Genomic DNA, 27,385 nt, shown 5'->3' on the forward strand with positions numbered 1-27,385 from the left:
TCTCCTTCTTGTTATTTCTGTGACTTTCTCCCAGACTCAGCAAGGACTGTGGGGGCCCAGTAGCAAGCCTAGCTCAGCACAGCTGTCTACTCAATATCAGTGAAAAACAACCCATCCTGATTGTAGCCCCAAGTGTAACCTCTGTGATCTCTCCACCATACCTGCAGGAAAACTTCTAGCACTCAGAGCACACGATTGCACAAGCCTCCCTTCACAGTATAAGCAGCCTCCTTACTCTCGCCCTGAAGACCTCTGTGCTTTCATCATTGCCTTTCCATCCATCTAGAACACCCTTCCCTCTTACCCTCCAAGCATCATTTGCCACACAAACCAAATTACACCTTTTCAACCATTCCAACCTGGGATAATCTCTCTCCTTCTATGGATGCCGTGGCAAATCATCATCAGTACTGGGGAAGGAAGGGGAGGCTCAAAAACAAACTCTCCAGAACTCTTTATATATATATATATATATATATATATATATATATATATATGCAATGTTATTTACTTATGTATTTTATCTTTGGCTTCACTGGGTCTTAGTTGCTGCATATGGGCTTTCTCTAGTTGTGATGAGTGGGGGCTACTCTTCATTGCGGTGTGCAGACCTCTCACTGAAATGGCTTTTCTTGTTGCAGAGCATGGCCTCTAGGGTATGGGGGCTTCCGTAGTTGTGGCACTCGGGCTTAGTTGCATGTGGAATCTTCCTGGACCAGGAATCAAACCCATGTCCCCCTGCGTTGGCAGGTGGATTCTTAACCACTGGACCACCAAGGAAGTCCATATTCCCTAGGACGCTTGTTCTCTCCTGTTATAAAAAAACCCAATCATTTCCAAAATTAAGAGTTTACTTAAAAAATTCTGATCATCTCAGTGATAAAGGAATTACAAAGACCACAAAACTCTTTCAGTATAGTGCTTTCAGTATAGGGCTTTGAATTCTCTCCTAGATTTTAAAACAGAATAAATACAAATGAAACACTCAAATGCGCCTCAGTACTACGTGATCTGTTGCCTTTTTTCTAATTACTATTATCAAGATCTTGGACATATTAGAGTTTTCTGTTTTCTGCATGGACTGGAATGGCATAGCCACAAAGGAATTTAATTTATCAACATTCTGAAGTGTTATCTAGAGAACATCATGATTTCAGGTGCCCCAGCACCAAACATGTCTAGAATCACTGGTCTGATGACTCACTCCGTGGGGGGAAGGGGGGAGTCTCTCTTGCCTTGTGACATCTCCTGCTCACTGGGCTACCTTTAGTGGTTAACTGGCTCCTGCCTTTTAACTCCCCAGCCACACCGAGAGCTCCTGAGGGGCAAGGATGATATTCCATTCTTTCCAGCCCCCTCGCGTCAGTGCCGGCAAGGAACAGAGGGACTGCTTTGGCCTAATGCTAAGATGTCCCAACTTCCACTGAAAACAGCATCTACCTGGAAAGGTCCTCCCCATTTGTAGAAGGGGCACAGCCAAGAACAGATGATGGTACATTTTTTTTTTTCTTTAAAGAGTCATACAGTTTTGGTCCATACAGGAGCCACAGGCAAGACATAAATGAATAAATGACCAAGCATGACTGTATTCCAGTGAAACTTGATTTAGGGACACTGAAATGTTAATTGCAGATAATTTTCACCTCTCACAAAATACTGCTCTTTAGATTTCCCCCTCAATCTTTGTATTTTTATTGAAGTAGAGTTGATTTACAATGCTGTGTTACTTTCTGCTATACCGTAAACTGACTGTTTACATATGCATTCTTTTTTATATTCTTTTCCTTATGGTTTATCACAGGATACTGAATATGGTTCCCTGTGCTGTACAATAGGACCCTGTTGTTTATCCATCCTATATATGAGTTTGTATCTGCTAATCCCAAACTCCCAATCGATCACTCCCTCACCCGGCCTTGGCAACCATAAGTCTGTTTTCTATGTCTGTATCTTCAATGTTTTTAAAGTAGAAAAAAACATTCTTAGCTCATGGGCCACACAAAAATACTGGAGAACTGAATTTGGCTCATGGGTTATAGTTTGCTGACCGGTCAATGATTTTAGACCAGACAAGTCTGAGATCAAACCATTTCCCAGCAAAGTCTTCTAGAATAAGTTTCTTAATTACTATCCAAGCCTGGGTGTCCCTTTCTGCAAAATGGGAATAACATCTTCTCATAGGCTACCATAAAGATTCCATGAGTCACAGCCTGTCAAATTCTTAGCACAGAGCTTAGTGCATTGTAAGAGCTCAATAAGCCTTAGCTAGTAGTAAATGGTCAAAGATGTCATGGTTTATCTACATGACTGGTCCTGAGGACACAACTATAAATGCCACGGTCCCTGTACTCAGGAGAACTCAGTCTGATGGAGGAGACAGCTAACTTGGGATGAAAAGAGACATACAAATGGCCAAGAGGCACATGAAAAGATGCTCAACAGAAATGTAAATCAAAACTACAATGAGGTACTGCCTCACATCAGTCAGAATGGCCATCATCAAAAGCTCTCTGTTCAGTTCAGTTCAGTTCAGTCGCTCAGTCGTGTCTGACTCTTTGCGACCCCATGAATCGCAGCACAACAGGCCTCCCTGTCCATCATCAACTCCCAGAGTTCACTCAAACTCACGTCCATGGAATCGGTGATGCCATCCAGCCATCTCATCCTCTGTCGTCCCCTTCTCCTCCTGCCCCCAATCCCTCCCAGCATCAGAGTCTTTTCCAATGAGTCAACTCTTCGCACGAGGTGGCCAAAGTACTGGAGTTTCAGCTTTAGCATCATTCCTTCCAATGAACACCCAGGACTGATCTCCTTCAGAATGGACTGGTTGGATCTCCTTGCAGTCCAAGGGACTCTCAAGAGTATTCTCCAACACCACAGTTCAAAAGCATCAGTTCTTCGGTGCTCAGCTTTCTTCACAGTTCAACTCTCGCATCCATACATGACCACTGGAAAAACCATAGCCTTGACTAGACAGAACTTTGTTGGCAGAGTTATGTCTCTGCTTTTGAATATGCTATCTAGGTTGGTCATAACTTTCCTTCCAAGAAGTAAGCGTCTTTTAATTTCATGGCTGCAGTCACCATCTGCAGCACCTTTGGAGCCCCCCAAAATAAAGTCTGACACTGTTTCCACTGTTTCCCATCTATTTCCCATGAAGTGATGGGACCAGATGCCATGATCTTCGTTTTCTGAATGTTGAGCTTTAAGCCAACTTTTTCACTCTCCTCTTTCACATTCATCAAGAGGCTTTTTAGTTCCTCTTCACTTTCTGTCATAAGGGTGGTGTCATCTGCATAACTGAGGTTATTGACATTTCTCCCAGCAATCTTGATTCCAGCTTGTGTTTCTTCCAGCCCAGCATTTCTCATGATGTACTCTGCATAGAAGTTAAATAAGCAGGGTGACAATATACAGCCTTGACATACTCCTTTTCCTATTGGAAATCAGTCTGTTGTTCCATGTCCAGTTCAAACTGTTGCTTCCTGACCTGCATATAGGTTTCTCAAGAGGCAGGTCAGGTGGTCGGTATTCCCATCTCTTTCAGAATTTTCCACAGTTTGTTGTGATCCACACAGTCAAAGGCTTTGGCATAGTCAATAAAGCATAAATAGATGTTTTTCTGGAATTCTCTTGCTTTTTCGATGATCCAGCAGATGTTGGCAATTTGATCTCTGGTTCCTCTGCCTTTTCTAAATCCAGCTTGAACATCTGGAAGTTCGGGGTTCACGTATTGCTGAAGCCTGGCTTGGAGAATTTTGAGCATTACTTTACTAGCATGAGCTTCCCTGGTGGCTCAGATGGTAAAGTATCTGCCTGCAATGCGGGAGACCTGGGTTCGATCCCTGGGTTGGGAAGATCTTCTGGAGAAGGAAATGGCAACCCACTTCAGTACTCTTGCCTGGAGAATCCCACGGACGGAGGAGCCTGGTGGGCCACAGTCCATGGGCTCGCAAAGAGTCGGACACGACTTCACTTTCACTTTCACTTTCAAAAACTCTACAAACCAGTAAATGCCAAGGAGGGCATGGAGAAAAGGGATTCTTCCTATACGGTTGGTGGGAATGTAAGTTGGCAGCCACTACAGGCCCTGTGTGGCTCAGATGGTAAAGAATCTGCAGTGCTAGAGACCCGGGTTCAATCCCTGGGTCAGGAAGATCCCCCGGAGAAGGGAATAGCTTCCCTTTCCAGTATTATTGCTTGGAGAATGCCATAGACAGAGGAGCCTGGCATGCTACAGTTCATAGGATCACAAAGAGTCGGACATGGCTAAAGCAACTGAGCATGAGCCCACACAATGGAGAATAGTATGGAGATTTCTTTAAATACTAAAAATAGAGCTACCATATGATCTAGCAATTCCACTCCTGGGCATATATTCAGAAAAAATCATAATTCAAAAAGAGACATGTCCCCAAATGTTTATAGCAGCACTGCTTACAATAGCCAAGACATGGAAGCAATCTAAATGTTAATCAACAAGAAGTGGGTAAATAATGTGGCGACTTATCTACAATGGAATATTACTCAGCCATAAAAAAGAATGCAATAATACCATTTCTTTTTTTTTTTTGTAATAATACCATTTCTAGCAACATGGATGGACCTAGAGAACTTCATGCTGAGTGAAAGGTCAGACAAATATTATATGATATTGCTTATATGTGAAATCTTAAAAAAAAATGGTACAAATGAATCTATTTACAAAACAGACAGAGTTACAGATAGAGAAAACAAACTGATGATTACCAAAGGGGAAAGCAGGGAAGGGATATATTGGGAGACTGGGATTAACGTGTACACATGTACACATTATTATATAAAACACAGATAACCAAAAAGGACCTATTGTATAGCACAAGGACCTCTAATCAATACTCTGTAATGACCTACAGGGGACTCGAACCTACATAAGAATGAATATATGTATAACTGATGCACTCTGTTATACCGCAGAAACCAACACAACATTGTCGATCAACGATGCTCCATTAAAAATTAATTTGAAAAAATGATGAGATGGGAAGGGTGATAGGAAAAGGCAGCCAGAATGTTGGCAGGGCCAATTCTAGGGTGTCTCCCCACCCCAGATTTCTTTGTTCTCTGCAGTTCCCCCAACTTTCCACAATGAGCACAGGTAAGCCCAGGTAAGAGCTCAGATTTGGAGCCAGAATACCTAGGTTTGGGGATCAAAGCCCATCTCTACTGCTTACGAGTGATGTGACCCTGGACAAGTGGCTTCACCTACTGGGGCTCCCAGGACCTCATCTGCAAGGAGAAATCGTTGGAAGAGCTTGCTGCCATATTGTAAGCAAAGCAACTTAGTGTCTGGCAGAAAGTAACTCACTAAGAAGACTCTGATTATTACAGTGCCAGAGGCAAAGTTAAACAATGGAAGAAGTGGGAAAAGTTTCAACCTGAAGTTGAGACACCTGCCTCAAAGCGAAGCCCTCAAGAGTGACAGTGTGTGCATTTTAAAACGTAGGGTTTAATATCAACAGAGCACCTTAACCTTCAGAGAATCTGAAACACAGCCTGCACACTATGTCACTTCAGTTCAGTTCAGTTCAGTCCCTTAGTCGTGTCCGACTCTTTGCGACCCCATGAATCGCAGCACAATAGGCCTCCCTGTCCATCACCAACTCCCGGGGTTCACTCAAACCCACGTCCATCGAGTCCGTGATGCCATCCAGCCATCTCACCCTCTGTCGTCCCCTTCTCCTCCTGCCCCCAATCCCTCCCAGCATCAGAGTCTTTTCCAATGAGTCAACTCTTCGCATGAGGTGGCCAAAGTGCTGGAGTTTCAGCTTCAGCATCAACTATGTCACTTCAGTGGTGTACAGCTCTGTGCGACCCCATGGAACTGTAGCCCGCCAGGCTCCTCTGTCCATGGGATTCTCCAGGCCAGAATACTGGAGCGGGTTGCCACGCCCTCCTCCAAGGGATCTTCCCAACCCAGGGATGGAACCTGCATCTCCTGCATCAGCACGCGGGTTCTTTACCACGAGCGCCACCTGGGAAGCCCTCTGAAACACAGATGGAAATGCAGACTCTGAGAGACACCTCCGTCTGCCTCCTGCCCCTTCCTGCTTTCTTACTGATGTCTCTATGCTGCCAGCCAGTTTCCTGGTACCCAGCATGCCCCAGACTCATCCTCTCCTCTGACTGGCAGCAAGTAGCTGGTGTGGCCTCCCAGGGGGAAAAAAAATACCAGTGGGTTTGGCTAGAGCAGCTGGTCAAGCAAGTCCTATGGTTTCTAGTCTCCCCAAAAGCACAAAGCTGAGGCACCAAGTAGATTATTTTCCCTCTGGGGCTGTAGGTCCAAGCACCCAGTTCTCACGGTGGGTTTTCATCTGCCTGCCTCAAGACCAAAATCAGAAATGGAGCCAAGCCTTGGCAGACACTCACCCAGGGGCTGGTCTGCCCAGAGAGGCTGTGAACTCATGGCACCTAGGAGAAGCTTCCAGAACATTCACTAAGTGCCAGGTGCTGGGATAAGTGTACCCCTAGGTATCATTTCATTTAACCCCCCAAACTGCAACCCTGACAAGCAGGTGCCACAATTATTCAAACTCTTCAGATGGGGAAGCACAGGTTTAGTCCAGCTCATGTACCATGAACGGCAGGACAGGACTCTGAACAATTCCTGTAACTGTTTGAAAATGGGTCCAGCACGGCCAATCTTTGAGGCCTTTTTTTTTAAAACCCTTTTTATTCATCTTCTAGGTGGTAGCCTTTTCCTTTTCTAAAATAATTTTATTTGTTTTTGGCTGCACTGGGTCTTCACTGCTGTGTCCAGGCTTTCTCTAGTTGCGGCGAGCGGGGGCTGTTCCCTAGCTGTGCCTCACGGGCTTCTCGCTGCAGCGGCTTCTTTTCTTGCAGAGCACAGGCTCTATAGAGCGAGGACTCAGCAGTTGCGGCGCACAGGCTTAGCTGCTCCTCGCCATGCGGGATCTTCCCAGGCCGGGGATCGAACCTGTGGTCTCCTGCGTTGGCAGGCAGATTCTTGACCACTAGATCACCAGGGAAGTCTGACTTTTGGGATCTTAGTGACCCATCCATGTAGGGGGCAGGGAGTGATTTTCTGACCTGGGAGACTAGAGCTTCACCCCATGCTTTCACCCACAGATCCTCCCTCTTGTCACTCATCCCGCAACTGCATTCACTCACATGTTCAGTGTCTGCATTTGCTACCGGAAGGTCCTCTCTAAGGAGACAGGAGCTGGTCACTTCTGTGTCCCCAAGGAGCGCACGACCTGGCACACAGTAGGTTCTCAATAAACACAGCTTGTGACCCAGCTTACATAGACGCCTATCCACTCCGCTCATTCAGAGTTCCTTGTATTTGACCTCCGTGTGCATCTCCACCCCAAATATGTAGACAGAGTGATGGAGAGGAAGCAGCTCAAGACACACGCCAGAATGATTATCCTTTTAATTTACTTTAACCATTGAGAACCTTCTTTTCTCTCTTTGCCCAAACCATCATTGTTTGGGAATCAGGTGGAAAAGGAGCTATTGTGGAGAATGTTTAAACTGGGTCCAGAGGACAACTCAGCACCTTCATCCCAGTGTCTGGGATGGTCTGTCTTTTTTCTTTAGAGTTAAAAAAATGTATTTTACAAATTCTTGGGGTTTTTTTTCTAGTTCTACTTGAATATTTACATAAAATCACTATGAAATTAGCTATCCATGCTTCATAAAGTGCAAATCTGATTTTCCAGGGATTTTCTTTTTATCAGTGTGGTATCTATGATATTTCAAAACTCCATCAAAAAATTTCCCCCTCTTTATGTCTTATTTTGAGATAGGTTAATTTGCTATCCAAAAGTATACTTTTTTTCCTATCCCTGAAAGTTTCTGGTTCTTTCTAGCTTTCACAGATGCAATTATCCTAACACTCTTAATATTCTGTTTTCTAATAATTATGGATGTGAATTAATGTTAAAAAGAAGAACAAATAATGATTCACTCTGCTTAACTGATTGTGCACGCACATGGGTGGGTCATTATTGCAACACAGAATATCTACACTCCAGATCCTTAGTAGAAAACTAAACCTTAAACTCTTTGTTTTTGAATTACACATCTGATCTGGAGTAATGGTCTTTATGGAGGACTCTCTGAAAAAGATGCCATCCGTCCTTTTCTCTAGGTTTCTAGTCTGCTGACAGACCTTGGAGATTTCCAGAACCTGGCAATCATGCAAGAAAAAGGCTCAAGGAGGTGTTGGAGAGGAAATTGAGGACTTGATGGTACTTTTCACAGGTTTGTATCTGTTGCCTAAGACAGGGTGGGAGGAGTATCTTCTACAGATTCCTTTCAGTCTGTTTTACCTTGGGAAATCCCACACAGTGTTGGGTAAGCCCTCTACCACAGCAACAAAGTAACATAAGCATTTTAAAAGCCAGAGAAGTATGCCCATGTTCATAGCAGCATTGTTCACAATAGCCAAAAGGTGGAAATGACCCAAATGTCCACTGATGAATGGATAAACAAACTGTGGTCCATTCATACAACGGCATATTATTCAGCCCTTAAAAATAAGGAAATTCTGACACCTGCTACAACATGGATGACCTCAAGAACATTATATTCAATGAAGTAAGCCAGACATAAAAATAAAAGTGAAAAAAAAAAAGACAAATACTATATGATTCCACTTATATGAGATCCCTAGAGAAGTCAAATCCACAGAGACAGAGAGTAGATGGTAGGGGCAGGGCGCTGGGGGAGGGGAGGGGGAGTGAGTGTTTAATGAGGACAGAGTTCCAGTTTGGCAAGATGCAAAAGTTCTGGAGATGGATGGTGGGGATGGTTGCACAACAACTGACTGTCCTTAGTGTCACCAAGCTGTGCATTTTAAACAGTTAAGATGGTAAACGTTATGTTATGTATATTTTACCACAATCAAAGAAATTGAAGGGGCAAAAAGCCAGAGCTGAGTTGTACTGGATAGGCAAGAGTGTAGCTTCAAATAGCCAATCATTTCTTATCATCTGTGACCAGGACAGGACAAAGCCTTCTTTGGCGCCAAAAGAATTGATGCTTTCAGACTGTAGTGCTGGAGAAGACTCTTCAGAGTCCCTTGGACAGCAAGGAGATCAAACCAGTCAATCCTAATGGAAATCAACCCTGAATATTCATTGGAAGTACTGACGCTAAAGCTGAAGCTCCAATACTTTAGCTACCTTATGTGAAGAGCCGACTCATTGGAAAAGACCCTGATGCTGGGAAAGATTGAGGGCAAGAAAAAGCGGGTGACAGAGGATGAGATGGCTGGATGGCATCACTGACTGAATTTGAGCAAACTCTGAGAGATAGTGGAGGACGGGGATGGCTGGCATACTGCAGCTCATGAGGCTGCAAAGAGTCAGACACAACTTAGTGACTAACAGAGGACCCCACCACAGGATTACGAACCAGGAGCAAACACTGATTTCATATGCCAGGAACCAGTACCTGACACAGGTCTCAACTTCTCAGCTGCAACCTTATATGCAAAGCCACGCCTTCTCTGGTGATGAAACCCCCAGTGTAGGAAAACAAGCCTTGTTCTCCAAAGCACAAGATTAAAAACAAAACCAACTCAAAACATCACGGACATTTTTGCAGATAATACCATCCCGGATATTTTGACTAAAATGGGTACAGAAATAAATCCACAGAGGAATGTCTTAAATTATGTCTCAAGACGAGTGAGTATGGAGCAAAAATAAGAAACTGATTTTGGAGAACGGAGCATTGGGATAAAAGTGTTCACTGTTTCCCCCCAATGCCCCAGTTACTAGTAAGCTCCCCACCTCTAAACAGAGCAGGCACCCCTGCCCCCACAAAACACACACAGAGATGCTATTTTTGTATCTCAGATGTGGTGCAAACTCCAGCCATCTTTTATTAGCTGTGTGGCCTTAGGCAGGTTAAAAACCTCTCTGGTCTCTAAAACAAGGATAACAGAATTCCCGTTGCAGCTGTGTGTCTTTGTAACGTGGTAGGACCTACACAGCCTCTCCTCCCCTCACCATCAAAGAAGGTAACCCCTTTACCTCCAAATTCGTCAGGATATTCACCCCCACCCAGATTATTCACCCCCATCGCCACCTCAGAAATCTCCCTGTTTTGTGAAATTCCAAACCCATGGGTGGTCCTCTACTTTTGCCAAGACTTTGCCCCAGTTTTGATCTTTCTTCTTGATCACAGCTTGGCTTCTCTGTGTCCCTGACCCACCGACGTTCTCAAGATTCTTCCACAATGTAATAACCATTGTTCCCTCCTCCGTCCACAAACCACCAGATTCTCCCTCTCCTCACTGGCCAAACTCTCAAAAAAGAGGCATCCGCTCTCTCACCTCCTGTTTTGTCCCATTCAACATCTCCATGCATGATGACTCCTTCCTGGAACTTGAAGGAGCCCTCCCTGCTGAGTCTACGGATTCTACTCAGGACTGACTTCTCCATAGCTGTGTGGCTTCTCCATAGCTTTGCGCTCAGGTGAGAAAACCCTCCTTTCTCCCTTCCCTTATCTTCTGTGATACAACCGTTAAGCCACCCACTCACTTTCTCCTGTCTCCATCTCACCTTTGCCAATTCTTCCCAGGGAATTTCCCAGCATGTGAAAGAGTCAATAAAACAATAAACAACCAACAAGTTTGTGTTGGGAACTAGCCTGTTTGGATATCAAAACATTATAAAACCACATGGGTTAGAATGGTAATAACTTCAGCACGTGGAAAGGCAGACATATTTATAGAAACTCAGAAACAGACCCCCAAATCAATGATGAAGAGGTAAATTTCTGCAATAAACGGCCTTGAGGCCCCAACTAATTATTTATGGGAAAATGGATACCCTTGGCAAATTTTTTAATGATAATAATTAAAGTTAAGATAGAAAACTTGAAGGAAGAAAAACTTTCATTTTATGCTTAGAAAGGGACTTTCTAAGCATAAAATAATATGAGATGCATGCAAAAATTCAGGTTTGAACTCCGTAAACATTTTAAGCTTCTCTGGCAACGGACAGCCAGAGTATTTTCATCACCGAACAAAAACATCTGAAAATGTAATTGGCAAAAAGTTAACAGTCTTTGCTATGAAAACCACACGCAGATTAATATTTCAAAAACCACTAAGGCACTGAAAGATAAATGGACAAAGGATATGAACAGGAAGAAAAAACCTAAATGATAAATAAACATGTTTTAAAAGGTTCAACCCTGATAGCAATCAAAGAAATGCAAATAGAAACAATGACAACACACCAGCTCCTCCCTCCAGTAAATTATGAAAGAGTTTTCAAACAACACTCCAAGCTAGCCAAGGTGTTCCCTCTCAGCCAGTGCTAGGAGGAGTGCCCGTTGGTACAACATTTCCGGAAAGCCATTTGGCAATCAATATCAAGAAACTTTGACCCAGAAATTTCACTTCTGGAAAACCAAAACCTGAAGGGGGAAAAAATGCTCAATAAAGCTTCCACACCAAAATGTTCAACCCTCTTTGTGAAAACTAGAAATAATTTAAATACCCAATGACAGGGAAAGTTAAGTAAATCCAGACACAACAGAGCCACTAGCGGGAAATAGCCCCAGTAATCATAGAATAAGGATGGCTGCCTTGTTTTTATCCTCTACACATTTCTTTCTCCAGATGCCTACCATGAGCAATCTTAAATCAGACAAGAAATAGATTTCCTTTCTTTGACAGCAAAATCCATACTCATCTGCTCTCTCAAGCAAGAGGAACATTCAACCAGCAAGCTCAGGTGTTGGCAAAATCCAGCCCACCACTTGGTTTTGTAAATAAAGTTTTATTGAAATGCAGCCATGCCCGTATATTTATTGCCCATTGTTGTCAGGTGGCTGCTTCCTCAGTCCAATAGCAGGGTTGAGTAGTTGCAATAGACACTGTATAGGCTGCAAAGTTTAAAGTTTATTTATTGTCTGAGCCTTTGCAAAACAAGGTTTGTCACCACCTGAGCTAGTGAACACTTCCAGCATCTTTTCAATGAATCAAGTCACAAGAAATGGTATAGAATCCAGGGAGCTCTGACATACCTTTCTGGCAGTGGCTGTGTGTCCAGCACCGCTCCACAAACTGCCCGTTGATGACAGTGGCAGGGCAGTTGGTCTTGCCCTTGGCGGTGCCTGGACAAATGTCCCCACACTCCTCATTGTCGTCTTTGTTCAGCACGATGTAATTATCCTCCACGGAATCCAGGATGCGAGACCAGTCGATGGTGGCCAGGTAGCAGAGTTCATTGTTCTTCTCGATGCGGACAGACCCCCGGGTGATGTTCATCAGGCTGTAGAGGCCAAGCTCCTTCAGGTGAACCATCTCAAAGATGACCAGTGCATAATTAAAGAAGAGGCGCGAGCCTCGGATGACCGTGAGGTTGGGGAACAAGTCCTTCAGGCTCTCCAGCCCATAGACCCGGAAGAGCAGCAAGTAATCAGTGATCATGATGAGTTTGGGGAAACTGAGGTCTCGGAAGTCCTCAGGTCTCGTTTTGAACATCAACAGAATCTGCAAATGTCCTTCAATGACCGAGCAGTTGGCCAGCTCATGCAGCCGGGTGAGATTATTCCGGATATCCATACCGGGGCACACTGGAAGTGCAAACAAGCAGAGAGCAGGACAGGTAAGCAAACATCCCATGGATGGTTTATAAGAATGAGTGTCAGGGCAGCCGCATGGCCATGTGGCCTGGGTCCCACGCCTGCTCAGAAGGGCCTTGCCCTGGGCTTAATGTTCTTTCACCCATCTTGAAATCCTTAATCATTCTTGAGTGAGGGGGTCCCAAGATTTCATTCTGCACTAAACCCTACAACGTCTATAGCCAACCCCCATCAGTGGTTTTCTCCGTAAAGTGTCCGTGCCTAAGTAATTACTCTCAAAAGGCAAAAAATCTGAATAATAATAATTCCTTTGGCGATACCTGTTTGGAAACCTTAAAACCATCACATCAAATATGATGCAAAGGAAACACTGGGATTACAGGGGGTTGAGTAATGCAGCAGGTGCAGAAGGGGAAAGGGGAGCCTCCCCCAGTGAGTCAATGTGAAACATCTCCAGGAAAGGGATTTATGGGGATAAAGGTGCCCACATCAGAAACGAGGCAAGGAGACCTGGCTGTGTTTTGTCAATTCTCTCATTTTCCTGACTCTCCTTCCCAACCTGCCCTCCTGGCAGGCAGCCACAGTCTAATTACCTTTTACCCAGGTGTGTCAAGGGCTTCCCAGAGAGTCTGATCTCCCCAATACAAACACCCTGACACCTATTCTCCTGCAGTTGGTCTCTCCCTTGCTCTGACACCCGCTATGGCTCCCCAGCACCCTGTACTTTCCCTCTCACAGCTCTCAAGGTTCTGCCCCTCCATCCCTGGCACCATGTAAGACAGGCCTGTCCACTACTCTCCAATTACAAGAGGGTCTTCCAAACCTCCCCCCTCCCATAACATGACCTATTAAGAGAAGGGAATGAAATAATGCAGACACCCAAGCAGTGGCTGGCACACAGTAGGTGCTCAATTAATGTCAGCCATTTTGTTGTTGTTTGTTTCTCCCAAATGCATCATGGTGTCACCTCTAGGCTCTGTGCTTTCATCCCCCTAGACCAGGGTGGGCAAATATTTTCTGTAAAGGCTCATATAGTAAATACATTCTGCTTCGCGGTCAGTCTCTGTTTAGACTATTCCACTCCGTCGTTACAGCTCAAAAGCAGCCCAGACACCAGGAGTGGTTATGGCTGTGTTCCAATAAACCTTTATTATAAAAGCAGGCTGTGGGCTGGTGTTTTCCCTTGAGGCGGTAGTTTGGTGACCCCTGCCTTACTCTGACAAAGTCCAACAGCACTTATGCAACAATAGAGATGTTCTACATACGTGCTGGTCATATGGAAGCCACCGGCCATTCATGGTTGCCAAGCACTTGAAATGTGGTTTACGTAAGACTGAGGAGCTGAGTATTTGATTTCACTTTAGTTAGTATGCATGGAAATAGACATGTGCACCAAGTGGCCACTGTTCTGAATACAGTAGCTTGAGTCCCTTGGCTGTCAAAGTTCTTTACACCTTAGCTCCCTACTGTGAAATCCAGCTCATCATCCTTCAAGATCTAGTTCAGAGGCCACCTCCTCCAGGAAGGCTTCTCTGATTTCCTTTCCTCCATATACTTATTTAGATCTTCCCCTCCTCCTATGTTCCTTATACTGGAGTTAACATTCATCAGATGTGAATCCCTTAGACAGCCTCTCCTTGCCAAAACACACACACTCACTCAGTCAGAGGTTGGGAGACACCTTCGAGAGGACTAGGATATCAGTTCCAACACCACACACTCAGGCCGCCCAAGCCTCGTCTAAGGCTCCCAGCTTCAGTCACATCAACAGCATCTACGTACAGAGGTCTGTCTAGACAGGTACTGCAGCTTGATCCCTCCCAACAGGCTCCATCTGCACCTCACAGATGAGAAAACTCTGAGAGGCAAAGCCAATCAGCCAAGGACATACGACCCACCAGTAACAGTCAAGGTTGCCAGATTTAGCAAATAAAAATGAAGGACAGGGCTTCCCAGGTGGCTCAGCGGGAAAGAGTCCGCCATCTAATGCAGGAGCCACGGGTTCCATCCCTGGTACAGGAAGATCCCACATGCCTTGGGGCAGCTAAGCCCCCATGCGCCACAACTATTAAGCCTGTGCTCTAGAGCCCAGGAACTGCAACTACTGAAGCCTGAGCGCCCTAGGGCCTGTGCTCCGCCACAAGAGAAGCCAGTGCAGTGAGAAGCCCTTGAACTGCAACCAGCAAGCAGCCCCTACTCACCGCAGCTGGAGGAAAACCCGAGCAGTCATGAAGGCCCAGCACAGTCATAAGTTAGTTGATTAAAAATTTAGGAAAAAGTGCAGAACGCCCAGTTAAATTTGAATTTCAGATAAGCAAGGAGTACTTTTTTAGGTAAGTCTGTCTCATGCAATGTTTGGGACATACTTATCCCTAAAACTTACTCAATGTTTATATAAAATTCAAATTTAACTTGGTGTCCTATACTATATCTGGCAGTGTACAGCTTAGACTTGGTCACAGGTCTGGGCTTCTCAAGCCTGAGCCTCATAACTCTATGTTACCTGCACACACATACACATACACCTGTGAAATTGGTGCAGAGAAAAGAACACTATCCTTCCCAAGGTGTGGGAAAAATCAGATATGAACATGCATTCAAAGATTAACCAGCTGTTGAAGATGAGGGCAATGTAAATCCAAACCACAGTGAGATACCACTTCACTCCCACCAGGATGGCTAAAATCAAAAAGACAGACAATAACCATAGTTGACACAGAAGTGGAGAAATTAAAACTCTGTACATTACTGGGGAATGGAAAATGGCTCAGCTGCTGTTGTGGAAAATAGTCTTGTAGCCCCTCAAAAGATTAAGCAAAGAGTTACCATATAACCAGAAACTTCATTCCTAGGTAAAATGAAAACATAGGTCCAATCAGAAATGTGTATACAAATGTCCATAGCATCATTATTTATGATAACCAACAAGGGAGAAACAAGCCAACATTACATGTCCCTGAAATGTAGCATGTCCATGCAGAGGAAGCTTATTCAACAAGAACAGAGGAGGAAACCCTGACACCAGCTACAAAAGGGATGAACCCTGAAAACAGGATGCTCAGTGAAAGAAGCCAGTCACAAAAGACCACATGTGGAAGGATTCCATTTACACGAAATATCCAGAAGAGGCAAATCCACAGGAAGTAGATTAGTGGTGTCAAGGGGTTCAAGAGAGGGAACTGAGGAGTGACAGATAAAGAGTATGGGATTTCTTCGGGAGGACTGATGAAAATGTTCTAAATTGATCATAGTGGTGGTTGCCCAATTCTGTGAATGTACTAATGTATGCTGCTGCTGCTAAGTCACTTCAGTCGTGCCCGACTCTGTGCGACCCCACAGACGGCAGCCCACCAGGCTCCCCCGTCCCTTATGTCCATCAGCAGATGAATGGATAAGAAAGCTGTGGTACATATACACAATGGAGTATTACTCAGCCGTTAAAAAGAGTTCATCTGAATCAGTTCTGATGAGATGGATGAAACTGGAGCCGATTATACAGAGTGAAGTAAGCCAGAAAGAAAAACACCAATACAGTATACTAACACATATATATGGAATTTAGAAGATGGCAATGACAACCCTGTATGCAAGACAGGAAAAAAGTCACAGCTGTGTATAACGGATTTTTGGACTCAGAGGGAGAGGGAGAGGGTGGGATGATTTGGGAGAATGGCATTCTAACATGTATACTATCATGTAAGAATTGAATCGCCAGTCTATGTCTGACGCAGGATACAGCATGCTTGGGGCTGGTGCATGGGGATGACCCACAGAGATGTTATGGGGAGGGAGGTGGGAGGGGGGTTCATGTTTGGGAACACATGTAAGAATTAAAGATTTTAAAATTAAAAAAAATAAAAACTAAAAAAAAAAAAAAAGAACACTGGAGTGGGTTGCCATTTCCTTCTCCAATGGATGAAAGAGAAAAGTGAAAGTGAAGTTGCTCAGTCATGTCAGACTCTTAGCGACCTCATGGACCGCAGCCTACCAGGCTCCTCCGTCTATGAGATTTTCCGGGCAAGAACACTGGAGTGGGTTGCCATTTCCTTCTCCAATGCATGAAAGTAAAAAAGTGAAAGTGAAGTCGCTCAGTTGTATCCAACTGTTAGCGACCCCATGGACTGCAGCCCACCAGGCTCCTCCATCCATGGGATTTTCCAGGCAAGAGTACTGGAGTGGGGTGCCATTGCCTTGAAGAACCTCTAAATGGTAAACTTTACACAGGGGAATTGTATGGTATTTAATTAGCTCTCAATAAAGTTGTTGTTTAAAAATTAAATGACTATAACCACCCGGGACAACAAAGAATTGCTTTATTTTTTAACCTCCAATGACTCCAACGACTTGAGTCAAAGTCATTAAAGCATAGCGGTGGTGGTGGTTGTTTGCTGCTCAGTCGTGTCCAGCTCTTTGCTACCCCATGGACTGCAGCCCACCAGGCTCCTCTGTCCATGAGATTTCCCAGGCAAGGATACTGGCGAGGGTTGCCATTTCCTTCTCCTCATTAAAGCTGTATGTGTCCCTATTCGTATAAGACAATAGAGCAATTTACTGCAGGGACAGAAAATACCGAGAGGATGTTAGAAGTGGTGCCAGTAATATATGTAGGACCTTGCACTGGTTTTTAAGATCTCTGGGTGGGAAACTGAAGGATGCTTCAGGTCCTCAGTAAGTGGCACCTGGTTAAAACCATCACTCTACACACAGATAGGGAAGGACCAGGGGGATCAGGGGAGGAGGGCAGTCCTGGTGACAGCTAACACAATCACTATGTGAGGCACTTGGTCACGTTCTGGCAGACACGTTCTCTCTCTCTTTTTAAATTATTTATTCAAGTTTTGGTTGCGTTCCGTCTTCGTTGCTAGGCACGGGCTTTTTCTGGTTGTGGTGAGCAGGGGCTCCCCTCTAGTTGCAATGCTCAGGTTCCTCATCGCGGTGGCTTCTGTTGCTGCAGACGCAGACTTAGGCACACAGGCTCAGTAGTTGCGGCTCTGAGGCTCTAAAACTGGGGCTCTGTAACTGTGGCACTCGAGCTTAGTTGCCCTGGGGCATGCGGAATCTTCCCAAACCAGGGATCGAACCCATATTCCCTGCACTGGCAGGCGGATTCATATCTACTATACCACCAGGGACGTTCTCTCTTGATGAATTCTAGAACTAATCCCAGAGGAAGTAGATAAACAAAATGGTCCATGCCCATTTTTGTGATGAGCAAGTCAAGATTCAGGCGGAATGAGTTGTAAGGGGTAACTGAGATTTCAACCCAGCAATTAAAGGCAAAGTTTATGCTGTAACTATGCTACAGTCTCTCCACCTCTGTTTTTTTTTCAAAAACATACCTAATGAAGAAGCAGGTGAATGTGACTTAAATAAGGAAACAATGAAACAATGTCTGTGCAAGGACAACAGAGAGGCAGCTTGCTAAAGACGGTTTTCTTCATTCACTCCTGCAGCACCTGTCTGCTGAAAACCTGTTTCCACTGTTCCAGGGACTGGAAGTGCTTAAAAGAATAGGATACAGGCTGCCCTGGGTCTCAGAGACTCTAGTTGCTATTAACTATTCAAATCAACTGAAGGGATAACTGAGGAAGACATCTCAGTTCATGAAGGACAGTGTCAAAGGTAGAAGAAATCATAAAAAGACAAGCTACTTGACTAAGCCTGGGACAGTTGAGGAGGGCTTCCCAGAGGAGGTGACACCAGGACTAAAACCTATACAAACAGCAATAAGAATTATTCTGTTCTGCCTACTTCATTGGAAGGTCAAGAGTGACAGCAAGCTACAGCTCATCGCTGTAGGTTGCCAGGGTGTATAGGGTCTAGAATAGCCTTATCTGATAGAAACATGATAGAATTTTAAATTTTCTCTAAAAAAGTAAAAAAGAAACACTGAAATTAAATATACTTAATCCAATGTATCCAAAAATTTCACTTTTGCATGTAAGCAATACTAAAAAAAAAAGAACTGCAAGATTTTTTTTCGCATTATGCCTCCCAAATGCCATGTGTATTATACACTTCCAACATATCTCAATTTAGATGCTAAATTTTGATCAGAAATACTCAATCAGGATATGCATATTCCACAAAATGAATCATTGAAAATATAGGGTTCTTTGTATCCCTCCCAAAAAGAGTTGTTCAATAACAGAATCAAGGGTTGATTTCCTGACATTTCAATCAACTAAAGTTAAACAAGACTTTATGTTTCTTTTTTTCACATTTACGTTTCAATGAATTAAAGTTTGTTGTGGTTCAGTCTAAGTCACATCCGACTCTTTTTGACCCCATGGACTGCACCACAATAGGCTTCCCTGTCCTCCACTATCTCCCTGAATTTTCCCAGACTCATGTCTATTGAGTCAATGATGCCATCCAACTATCTCTTCCTCTGTCGCCCTCTTCTTTTGCCTTCAATATTTTCTAGCATCAGGGTCTTTTCCAATGAGTTGGCTCTTCGCATCAGGTGGCCAAAGTACTAGAGCTTCAGCATCAGTCCTTCCAATGAATGTTCAGGATTGATTTTCTTTAGGATTGACTGGTTGGATCTCCTTGCAGTCTAAGGGACTCTAAAGAGTCTTCTCCAGCACCACAATTCAAAAGCATCCATTCTTCAGCACTCAGCCCTCGTCGTGGTCCAGCTCTCACATCTATACATCACTACCGGAAAAACCATAGCTTTGACTATACAGACTATTAAACTAAAAGTCTATTTGGCCTGGCCATAATTTCAAGAGCACCATGTGGATAAAGGCCACCATATTGGATAGTGCAACTATAGACTATTTCCATCAAAGCAGACAGTGCTAGTCTTGAAGTTCCCCCTCTTGGCCAGAAGAATCTATGAATTTTGCAGCTGGAGAGAAGACAGATATGAGAGCCATCTTGGAAAGTGTCACCTCTTCCCTGGTTTTCTCTTCACCATGAAAACAGCAAGTAAGTACTGAGGATCTGGGAGGGAGAGGTCTAGAAGATTCTGAAACTTCTTTACAACGCTAAGAGTTATACTTTTTGCTTTCAAGCCTGTTCATTCTTCAAACATTCTTCAAATGCTCCCTGGTGGCCTCTTCCGGGGCCACGCGTTGCTGTCTGCATTCTTTCCGGTCTTAACACTGCTTCTTCCAAAATTCATGAGTCCTGGCCAACAAGTCTTGGGTTCAGGTGTCAGGCCACCACCCACAACAGTTTCAGGGCACACTAGAAATCCAACAGATCCGGGAACTTCCCTAGCGGTCCAGTGGCCAAGACTCCACACTCCCAATCCAGGGGGCCTGGGTTCCATCCCCGATCAGGGAACTAGATCCCACACACGCAACTTAGAGTTCACGTGCCGCAAGTAAAGATCTTGAGCGCCTCAACAAAGATGGAAGATCCTGTGTGGCACAGCTAAGAGCTGGTGCAGCCAAAAATAAATAGATAATTTTTTTTAAAGAGAGAGAGAAACCCAACAGAGCTGGCCTCCCACTCCAGCATGGGCACCTGCCAACAGTATAATCCTGAGTCATATATTTAATGTCTGTGTGCCTCAGTTTCCTCATCTATAAATGATGATAACCACGTGATGAAGGGTAGGAAGAATAGAGGAGAACCAGCGTCCAGCCATGTACATGTTATCAGTTCTTTACTCCAAGCTACTTGGAACCAATTCCCAGATTTATTCCCTTCAGAAATTAGAACTTGGGCACACCGAGGTGCCAGATACCCTTATGAGTCTCCACCTGCCTGCTTTTAAGACTGGCTTTTAAAACTGACTTCAGCCAGAACCTAGATAGCGTATTAAAAGCAGAGACATCCCTTTGCTGACAAAGGTCTATATCGTCAACGCTATGGTTTTTCCAGTAGTCATGTACAGATATGAGAGTTGGACCATAAAGAAGGCTGAGTGCCAAAGAATTGATGCTTTTGAATTGTGGTGCTGGAGAAGACTCTTGAGAGTCTCTTGGACTGCAAGGAGATCCAACCAGTCAATCCTAAAGGAAATCCATCCTGAATATACACTGGAAGCACCGATGCTAAAGCTGAAGCTCCAATACTTTGTCCATCTCTTGCACAGAGGTGACTCATTGGAAAAGACCCTGATGCTGGGAAAGATCGAGGGCAGGAAGAAAAGGGGACGACAGAGATGAGATGGTTGGATGTCATCACCGATTCAATGGACATGAACTTGGGCGAACTCCAGGAGATGGTGAGGGACAGGGAAGCCTGGTGTGCTACAGTCCGTGGGGTCTCAAAGAATTGAACACGACTTGGCAACTGAACAACAGCAACGAAAGTGTGTGAGATGGATTCTGCTGGAAATGGCTGGACACAGAAGGGCAGTAAATACCCTGAGGTGTGAGATGCACAAGACTGGGGTCTGGGCAACAGGCAAACTGTCACCAAGACAGATTTCCGCAAAGAGTAAAGAAACTGAGGCTCAGAAAGAAACATGTCCTCCTCAAGGTCACGAGGCCAGAAGGAGACAGAGCTGGGATTTAAACCCAGCATATTAGTCTACTGCGCCATCCCTAACAAACAATCACAGACCAGCTGGCTTAAACAAGAGGAATTTATTTTCTCCCAATTCTGGAGGCCAGAAGTCCAAGATCAAGGTGTCAGCAGAATTGATTCTTTCTGAAGCCTCTCTGCTTGGCTTGTAGACGGCCCACATGCTCTTCCCTCTGGGTGCGTCTGCATCCTAATCTCTTATAAAGACATCAGTCTTAGCAGCATATGGGCTTCCCAGGTGGCTCACTGCTAAAGAACCTGCCTGCAGTGCAGGAGATGTGAATTCAATCCCTGGGTCAGGAAGATCCCCTGCAGGAGGAACCAGCAACCCACTCCAGTGTTCTTGCCTGGGAAATCCCATGGACAGAGGAGCCTGGCTGGCCGCACTCCATGGGGCCGCAAAGAGAAGGACATGACTGAGCACATGACTGATTAGCTTAGAAGCCACGCTGGTTATCTCATTTCACCTTGACTGCCTCTTTAAAGACCCAATCCCCAAAGACAGTCACATTCTGAGATGTTAGAGGGTTGGGACTTCAGCATGGGAGTTTGGGGGGAGGGACAAAATTCAGTCCATCACACGTAGGTCCTTAGGATTCCCACACCTGTGTCCTTAGTCATCACACAGCATTTCCCAAAATATTCAGTGGAGGGCTTCCCTGGTGACTCAGTGGTAAAGAATCTGCCTGTCAATGCAGAAGGCACAGGTTCGGTCCCTGATCTGGGAAGATCCCACATGCCTCAGAGCAACTAAGCCCATGTGTCACAACTACTGACCCTGTGCTCAAGATCCCGGAAGTCACAACTACGGAGCCCACGAGCCACAACTGCGAAAGCCCAAGCACCCTAGAGTCCATACTTTGCAACAAGAGAAGCCACTGTAATCAGGAGTCTGCGCACCGCGACTGGAGAGTAATACCTGTTTACCAAAACAAGCGGAAAAAGCCCACGCAGCAACGGAGACCCAGCACAGCCATAAATAAATAAATAAATATTTTTTAAAAAATAGAGTATCGCCTCCTTTAATAAAAATTTTCTGTGGACCATCAGAATCACCTGGAGTGTTGGCGGGGGGAGCGGTGTATGTTAAAATGCAGGTTCTCAGGCCCAGCTCTGGACCAAATGAATTAATGTCTCTGGGAGCATCTGAATGCAGAGTTCCAAAGAATAGCAAGAAGAGATAAGAAAGCCTTCCTCAGAGATCAATGCGAAGAAATAGAGGAAAAGAACAGAATGGGAAAGACTAGAGATCTCTTCAAGAAAATTAGAGGCACCAAGGGAACATTTCATGCAAAGATGGGCTCGATAAAGGACAGAAATGGTATGGACCTAACAGAAGCAGAAGATATTAAGAGGAGGTGGCAAGAATACACAGAAGAACTATACAAAAAAGATCTTCACAACCAAGATAAGCACAATGGTGTGATCACTCACCTAGAGCCAGACATCCTGGAATGTGAAGTCAAGTGGGCCTTAGAAAGCATCACTACAAACAAAGCTGGTGGAGGTGATGGAATTCCAGTTGAGCTATTTCAAATCCTGAAAGATGATGCTGTGAAAGTGCTGTACTCAATATGCCAGCAAATTCAGAAAACTCAGCAGTGACCACAGGACTGGAAAAGGTTAGTTTTCATTCCAATCCCAAAGAAAAGCAATGCCAAAGAATGCTCAAACTACCACACAGTTGCACTCATCTCACATGCTGGTAAAGTAATGCTCAAAATTCTCCAAGCCAGGCTTCAGCAATACGTGAACTGTGAACTTCCAGATGTTCAAGCTGGATTTAGAAAAGGCAGAGGAACCAGAGGTCAAATTACCAACATCTGTTGGATCATTGAAAAAGCAATAGAGTTCCAGAAAAACATCCATTTCTGCTTTATTGACTATGCGAAAGCCTTTGACTGTGTGGATAACAAGAAGCTGTGGAACATTCTTCAAGAGATGGGAATACAGACCACCTGACCTGCCTCTTGAGAAACCTATAAGCAGGTCAGGAAGCAACAGTTAGAACTGGACATGGAACAACAGACTGGTTCCAAATAGGAAAAGGAGTACGTCAAGGCTGTATATTGTCACCCTGCTTATTTAACTTCTATGCAGAGTACATCATGAGAAACGCTGGGCTGGAAGAAGCACAAGCTGGAATCAAGATTGCCAGGAGAAATAGCAATAACCTCAGATATGCAGATGACACCACCCTTATGACAGAAAGTGAAGAGGAACTAAAAGGCCTCTTGATGAAAGTGAAAGAGGAGAGTGAAAAAGTTGGCTTAAAGCTCGACATTCAGAAAACGAAGATCATGGCATCTGGTCCCATCACTTCATGGGAAATAGATGGGGAAACATTGGAAACAGTGTCAGACTTTATTTTGGGGGGCTCCAAAAGCACTGCAGATGGTGACTGCAGCCATGAAATTAAAAGACGCTTACCCCTTGGAAGAAAAGTTATGATCAACCTAGATAGCATATTCAAAAGCAGAGACATAACTTGGCGAACAAAGGTCCACCTAGTCAAGGCTATGTTTTTTCCTGTGGTCATGTATGGATGTGAGAGTTGGACTGTGAAGAAAGCTGGGCGCCGAAGAATTGATGCTTTTGAACTGTGGTGTTGGAGAAGACTCTTGAGAGTCCCTTGGGCTGCAAGGAGATCCAACCAGTCCATTCTGAAGGAGATCAGCCCTGGGATTTCTTTGGAGGGAATGATGCTGAAGCTGAAACCCCAGTACTTTGGCCACCTCATGCAAGGAGTTGACTCATTGGAAAAGACTCTGATGCTGGGAGGAATTGGGGGCAGGAGGAGAAGGGAACGACAGAGGATGAGATGGCTCGATGGCTCGATGGACGTGAGTCTGAGTGAACTCCAGGAGTTGATGATGGACAGGGAGGCCTGGCGTGCTGCGATTCATGGGGTCACAAAGAGTCGGACATGACTGAGCGACTGAACTGAACTGGGAGCCCAGCCCGCGAATCTGCATTTTAAATGAGGTCCCCAAGGATATGACAGGGACTCACGTAAGACAAACATACAGTCTACCCAACCTGGGTCACCTCTCCAGCCCCACCTGTTCCTCTGAGCATTCTGTTCCAGGATCAATACCATTAGTTGCCTTCTTTGGGGTTGTTGATTGTTGTTTTGTTTTTTAATTTACTTGGCTCCACCCGGTCTTAGTCGCAGCACATGTGATCTTTAGCTGTGGCATGTGGAATCTAGTTCCCTGACCAAGGATCGAACCTGGGACCCCTGCTTTGGGAGGTCAGAGTCTTAACCACTGGACCACCAGGGAAGTCCCTCCTTGTTGTGAGGCCACCAGTCCTATTGGTTTAGGACTGCCCTCTCGTGACCTCATTTAACTTTAATTACCTCCTAAAAGCTCTCTCTCCAAATACAGCCACGTTGAGGAGTTAAGGTCTCAACCAATGAATGGGGAGCGGGGAGGTAGCAATTCAGACCACAACAGTTCTTTTCCCCTCCTTTCCAGGACCTGCCCACTCCAGGATAGACTGCTTCCTACTTTAGACAAACATGTATCAAGCCCTTCTCCAACCCACACTTAGAGTATGGTTTCATTTACCATGTAGTCAGCGTTTCACTAGAATGCACCTCCACTGGGCAGACCAATGTCTATGGGGACCCAGACAGATACACCCAGTCTGTGCTGAAAGGGAAGGAGAATGGGCTGGGTGATGAAGCCAGAGAAGGGAGGAAGGAGGCCTCTGACCCAGTTCCTTGAGGAAAAAGTAGGAATCCATGGGTGAAAAGAAGGAAGAAAGGTCCTTGGGGCACAGGAAGCAAACGCAAGCACATAAAGAAGAAAGAATGCCAAGGAAGTGCAGTCATGAAGTCAGGGAATTGAGACCGCACACTGCCCAGATAAGGCCAGTCTCAATTGCCAGGAGGATGGGCTGATTGAGCTGGCAGCTGTAGATGGACCGAAGCAGCAAGTAGAAAAATCTCTCTGGTGGTAGGGAAGAGAAGGTACTAGACAGGGCACTCTGGAACCACCTCTATGGCTTGGCCTAAGGGGCCTGTCATGGGGTGGGTGCGAAAGGAAACAGACAAGACCACAGAGTCATCTAAGAAACCAGCATCAATGCGGACTCAGTCCCCAGGGAGGTGGGGTGGGGGCGGGGGCTGAGGCACCGTCGTTGATGAACCTGGAAAGGGCCAGATAGAACCAGTGGCAAGACAACAGGCTCAGACTGGGGTACAGTGAGCCTGTGGGGGCCTTTGGGATGCTCTGGGATGCGGATCCAGTGGGTGCTGGGAAGATGTAGACCCGGAGCTCGGGGAGAGAGGTGGTTGCAGGCAGAAGGGATGACAGTATGTGCTAAAACCAAGAGGATAAAAGGATGGAAGGGGTGTGGGAGGTCTGGAGAGCACAGTATTTAAGACCAGGGAACCAGAGAGAGGACCAAAGACCCACAGTCACCCTGACACCTATATCTTCCACAAGCTTCTCTGAAAGCTCTGGAACAGCTAGGCTAATCCCTCCAGTCAATTCCATACCTCTGTATAGACCACCCCAAGGACATTACCCATCAAATCACGAGGTTAAAGGGGCCTTCCATGCCATTTCAAGAGTCCTACCTCCTCATGTATACAGATCATGCCACAAAAGACACCGGAAAAAAATACCAAGAGAAGTCTTGGGACTTTTCTTGGAATCAGCCTGCCAATGCAGGGGACACAGGTTTGATCCCTGGTCCAGGGATGATCCCACATGCTGTGGAGCAACTACTGAACCTGAGTGTTGCAGCTGCAGAAGCTTGCACACCCTAGAGTCTGTGCTCCGCAACTAGAGAAGCCGCTTCAATGAGAAGCCAGCGCACCGCAACTAGAGAGCAGCCCACCTGCAACAATGAAGACCCAGTGAAGTCAAAAATAAACAACAAAGTTTTAAAAAAGAAAACCAAGAGAAGTCTTGTAAGAACAACAACAACAAAAAAAAAGGAGCAGATGTCTTCAATACCATGTAACTGGATATAATTAGGAAGAAACCTCTTGGTGAGAATTTATCCCTCCTGCAAGGAAACCAGATCCATGGTTGAAAACAGATTAGCAACAAGAAGTTACAGAAAGGCCATCAGAAAACAGGGAGAGCCCTGCTTTCTTTATCCCTTTGCGTCCAACCACTACCTTTTCCCACACTCCGAATAAACACAGTTTTTCGAAAGTACCTATGTTTTCCACCTTCTCACAAAGGCATGGGAGAGAAGGGAGCACTTCCTGGTAACAGCCTGCTCTTCCTGAACACGAAACAGAAGGTACCCTCTCAACCTGATAGGATACCATCCCCTGAACAAATCGAAAGAAAGGCTCCGATTTGACAACAAATTTTAATCCTCATCAGTCTGCCTCGAACTCCACCTGGAACTCATATCCAATCTGCACTGGGCAACACAGAACAAATCTTACTCCGCTGGAAACAAAATAGGTTTCTAGAAGCTCCAACCGCCACTGGGGAATGGCTCAGCACCAGGGTCAGCAGAACACAGGAGGACCTCCCTGCTCCTTGAAACACAGCTAGGGGCTCTCGGCCATCTCTCATCTCTCAAGGGCTTCCCAGGTGGCTCAGCGGTAAGGAATCCACCTGCCAATGCAGGAAATGTGGGTTTGATCCCTGGGTCAGGAAGATCCCCTGGAGGAGGAAATGGCAACCCACTTCAGTATTCTTGCCTGGGAAATCCCATGGACAGAGGAGCCTAGCGGGCTACAGTCCATGGGGTTGCAAAGAGTTGGACACGATGGAGTGACTGACCCACAAACGTGCACATATATAGAACTGAATTACTTTGCTGTAGGCCAGAAACTAACACAACATTGTGAACCAAGTATACTTCAATTTAAAAAAATTTTAAGGATGTCTGTCTTAATCCTTGGGGATTCATGAATCCACAACAGGAGAGATGGAACGAGATGCAAGATGTCACCTTGTTTGATCTGAGCTGGAACATGCCTGTCAGATGATCCCAATTTTTTGCACTTGTGCCTCCTGGTGCATGTCCAGGAATAACCATTAAAGCTCTGAGTATTTATTTTGGAATTACAAATGTGCTTTACTGTGCTTAGTCACTCAGTCGTGTCTGACTCTTTGCGACCCCATGGACTGCAGCCTGCCAGGCTCCTCTATCCATGGAGATTCTCCAGACAAGAATTCTGGAGTGGGTTGCCATTCCCTCCTCCAGGGGATGTTCCCAATTCAGGGATCGAACTCAGGTCTCCCACATTGCAGGGGGATTCTTTACCAACTGAGCCACCAGAGAAGCCAAATAAATTTCACAAATA

The 27,385-nt window shown here is 45.2% G+C and overlaps 1 protein-coding gene across 4 annotated transcripts in view; it reads right to left on the reverse strand.

Annotated features, from left to right (window-relative positions):
• Nucleotides 1–27,385, reverse strand: part of INSR (insulin receptor) — a 148,142-nt gene that overhangs the window by 113,854 nt on the left and 6,903 nt on the right. For all 4 annotated transcript variants that reach the window (XM_012177948.4, XM_004008550.5, XM_012177947.4 and 1 more), the window contains exon 2: nt 12,052–12,603. In XM_012177948.4, the coding sequence (XP_012033338.1) occupies nt 12,052–12,603 (552 nt within the window). The remainder of the gene's footprint in view (nt 1–12,051; nt 12,604–27,385) is intronic.

The sequence above is a fragment of the Ovis aries genome, chromosome 5, assembly GCF_016772045.2.
Source record: "Ovis aries strain OAR_USU_Benz2616 breed Rambouillet chromosome 5, ARS-UI_Ramb_v3.0, whole genome shotgun sequence".
Classification (NCBI taxonomy): domain Eukaryota; kingdom Metazoa; phylum Chordata; class Mammalia; order Artiodactyla; family Bovidae; genus Ovis; species Ovis aries.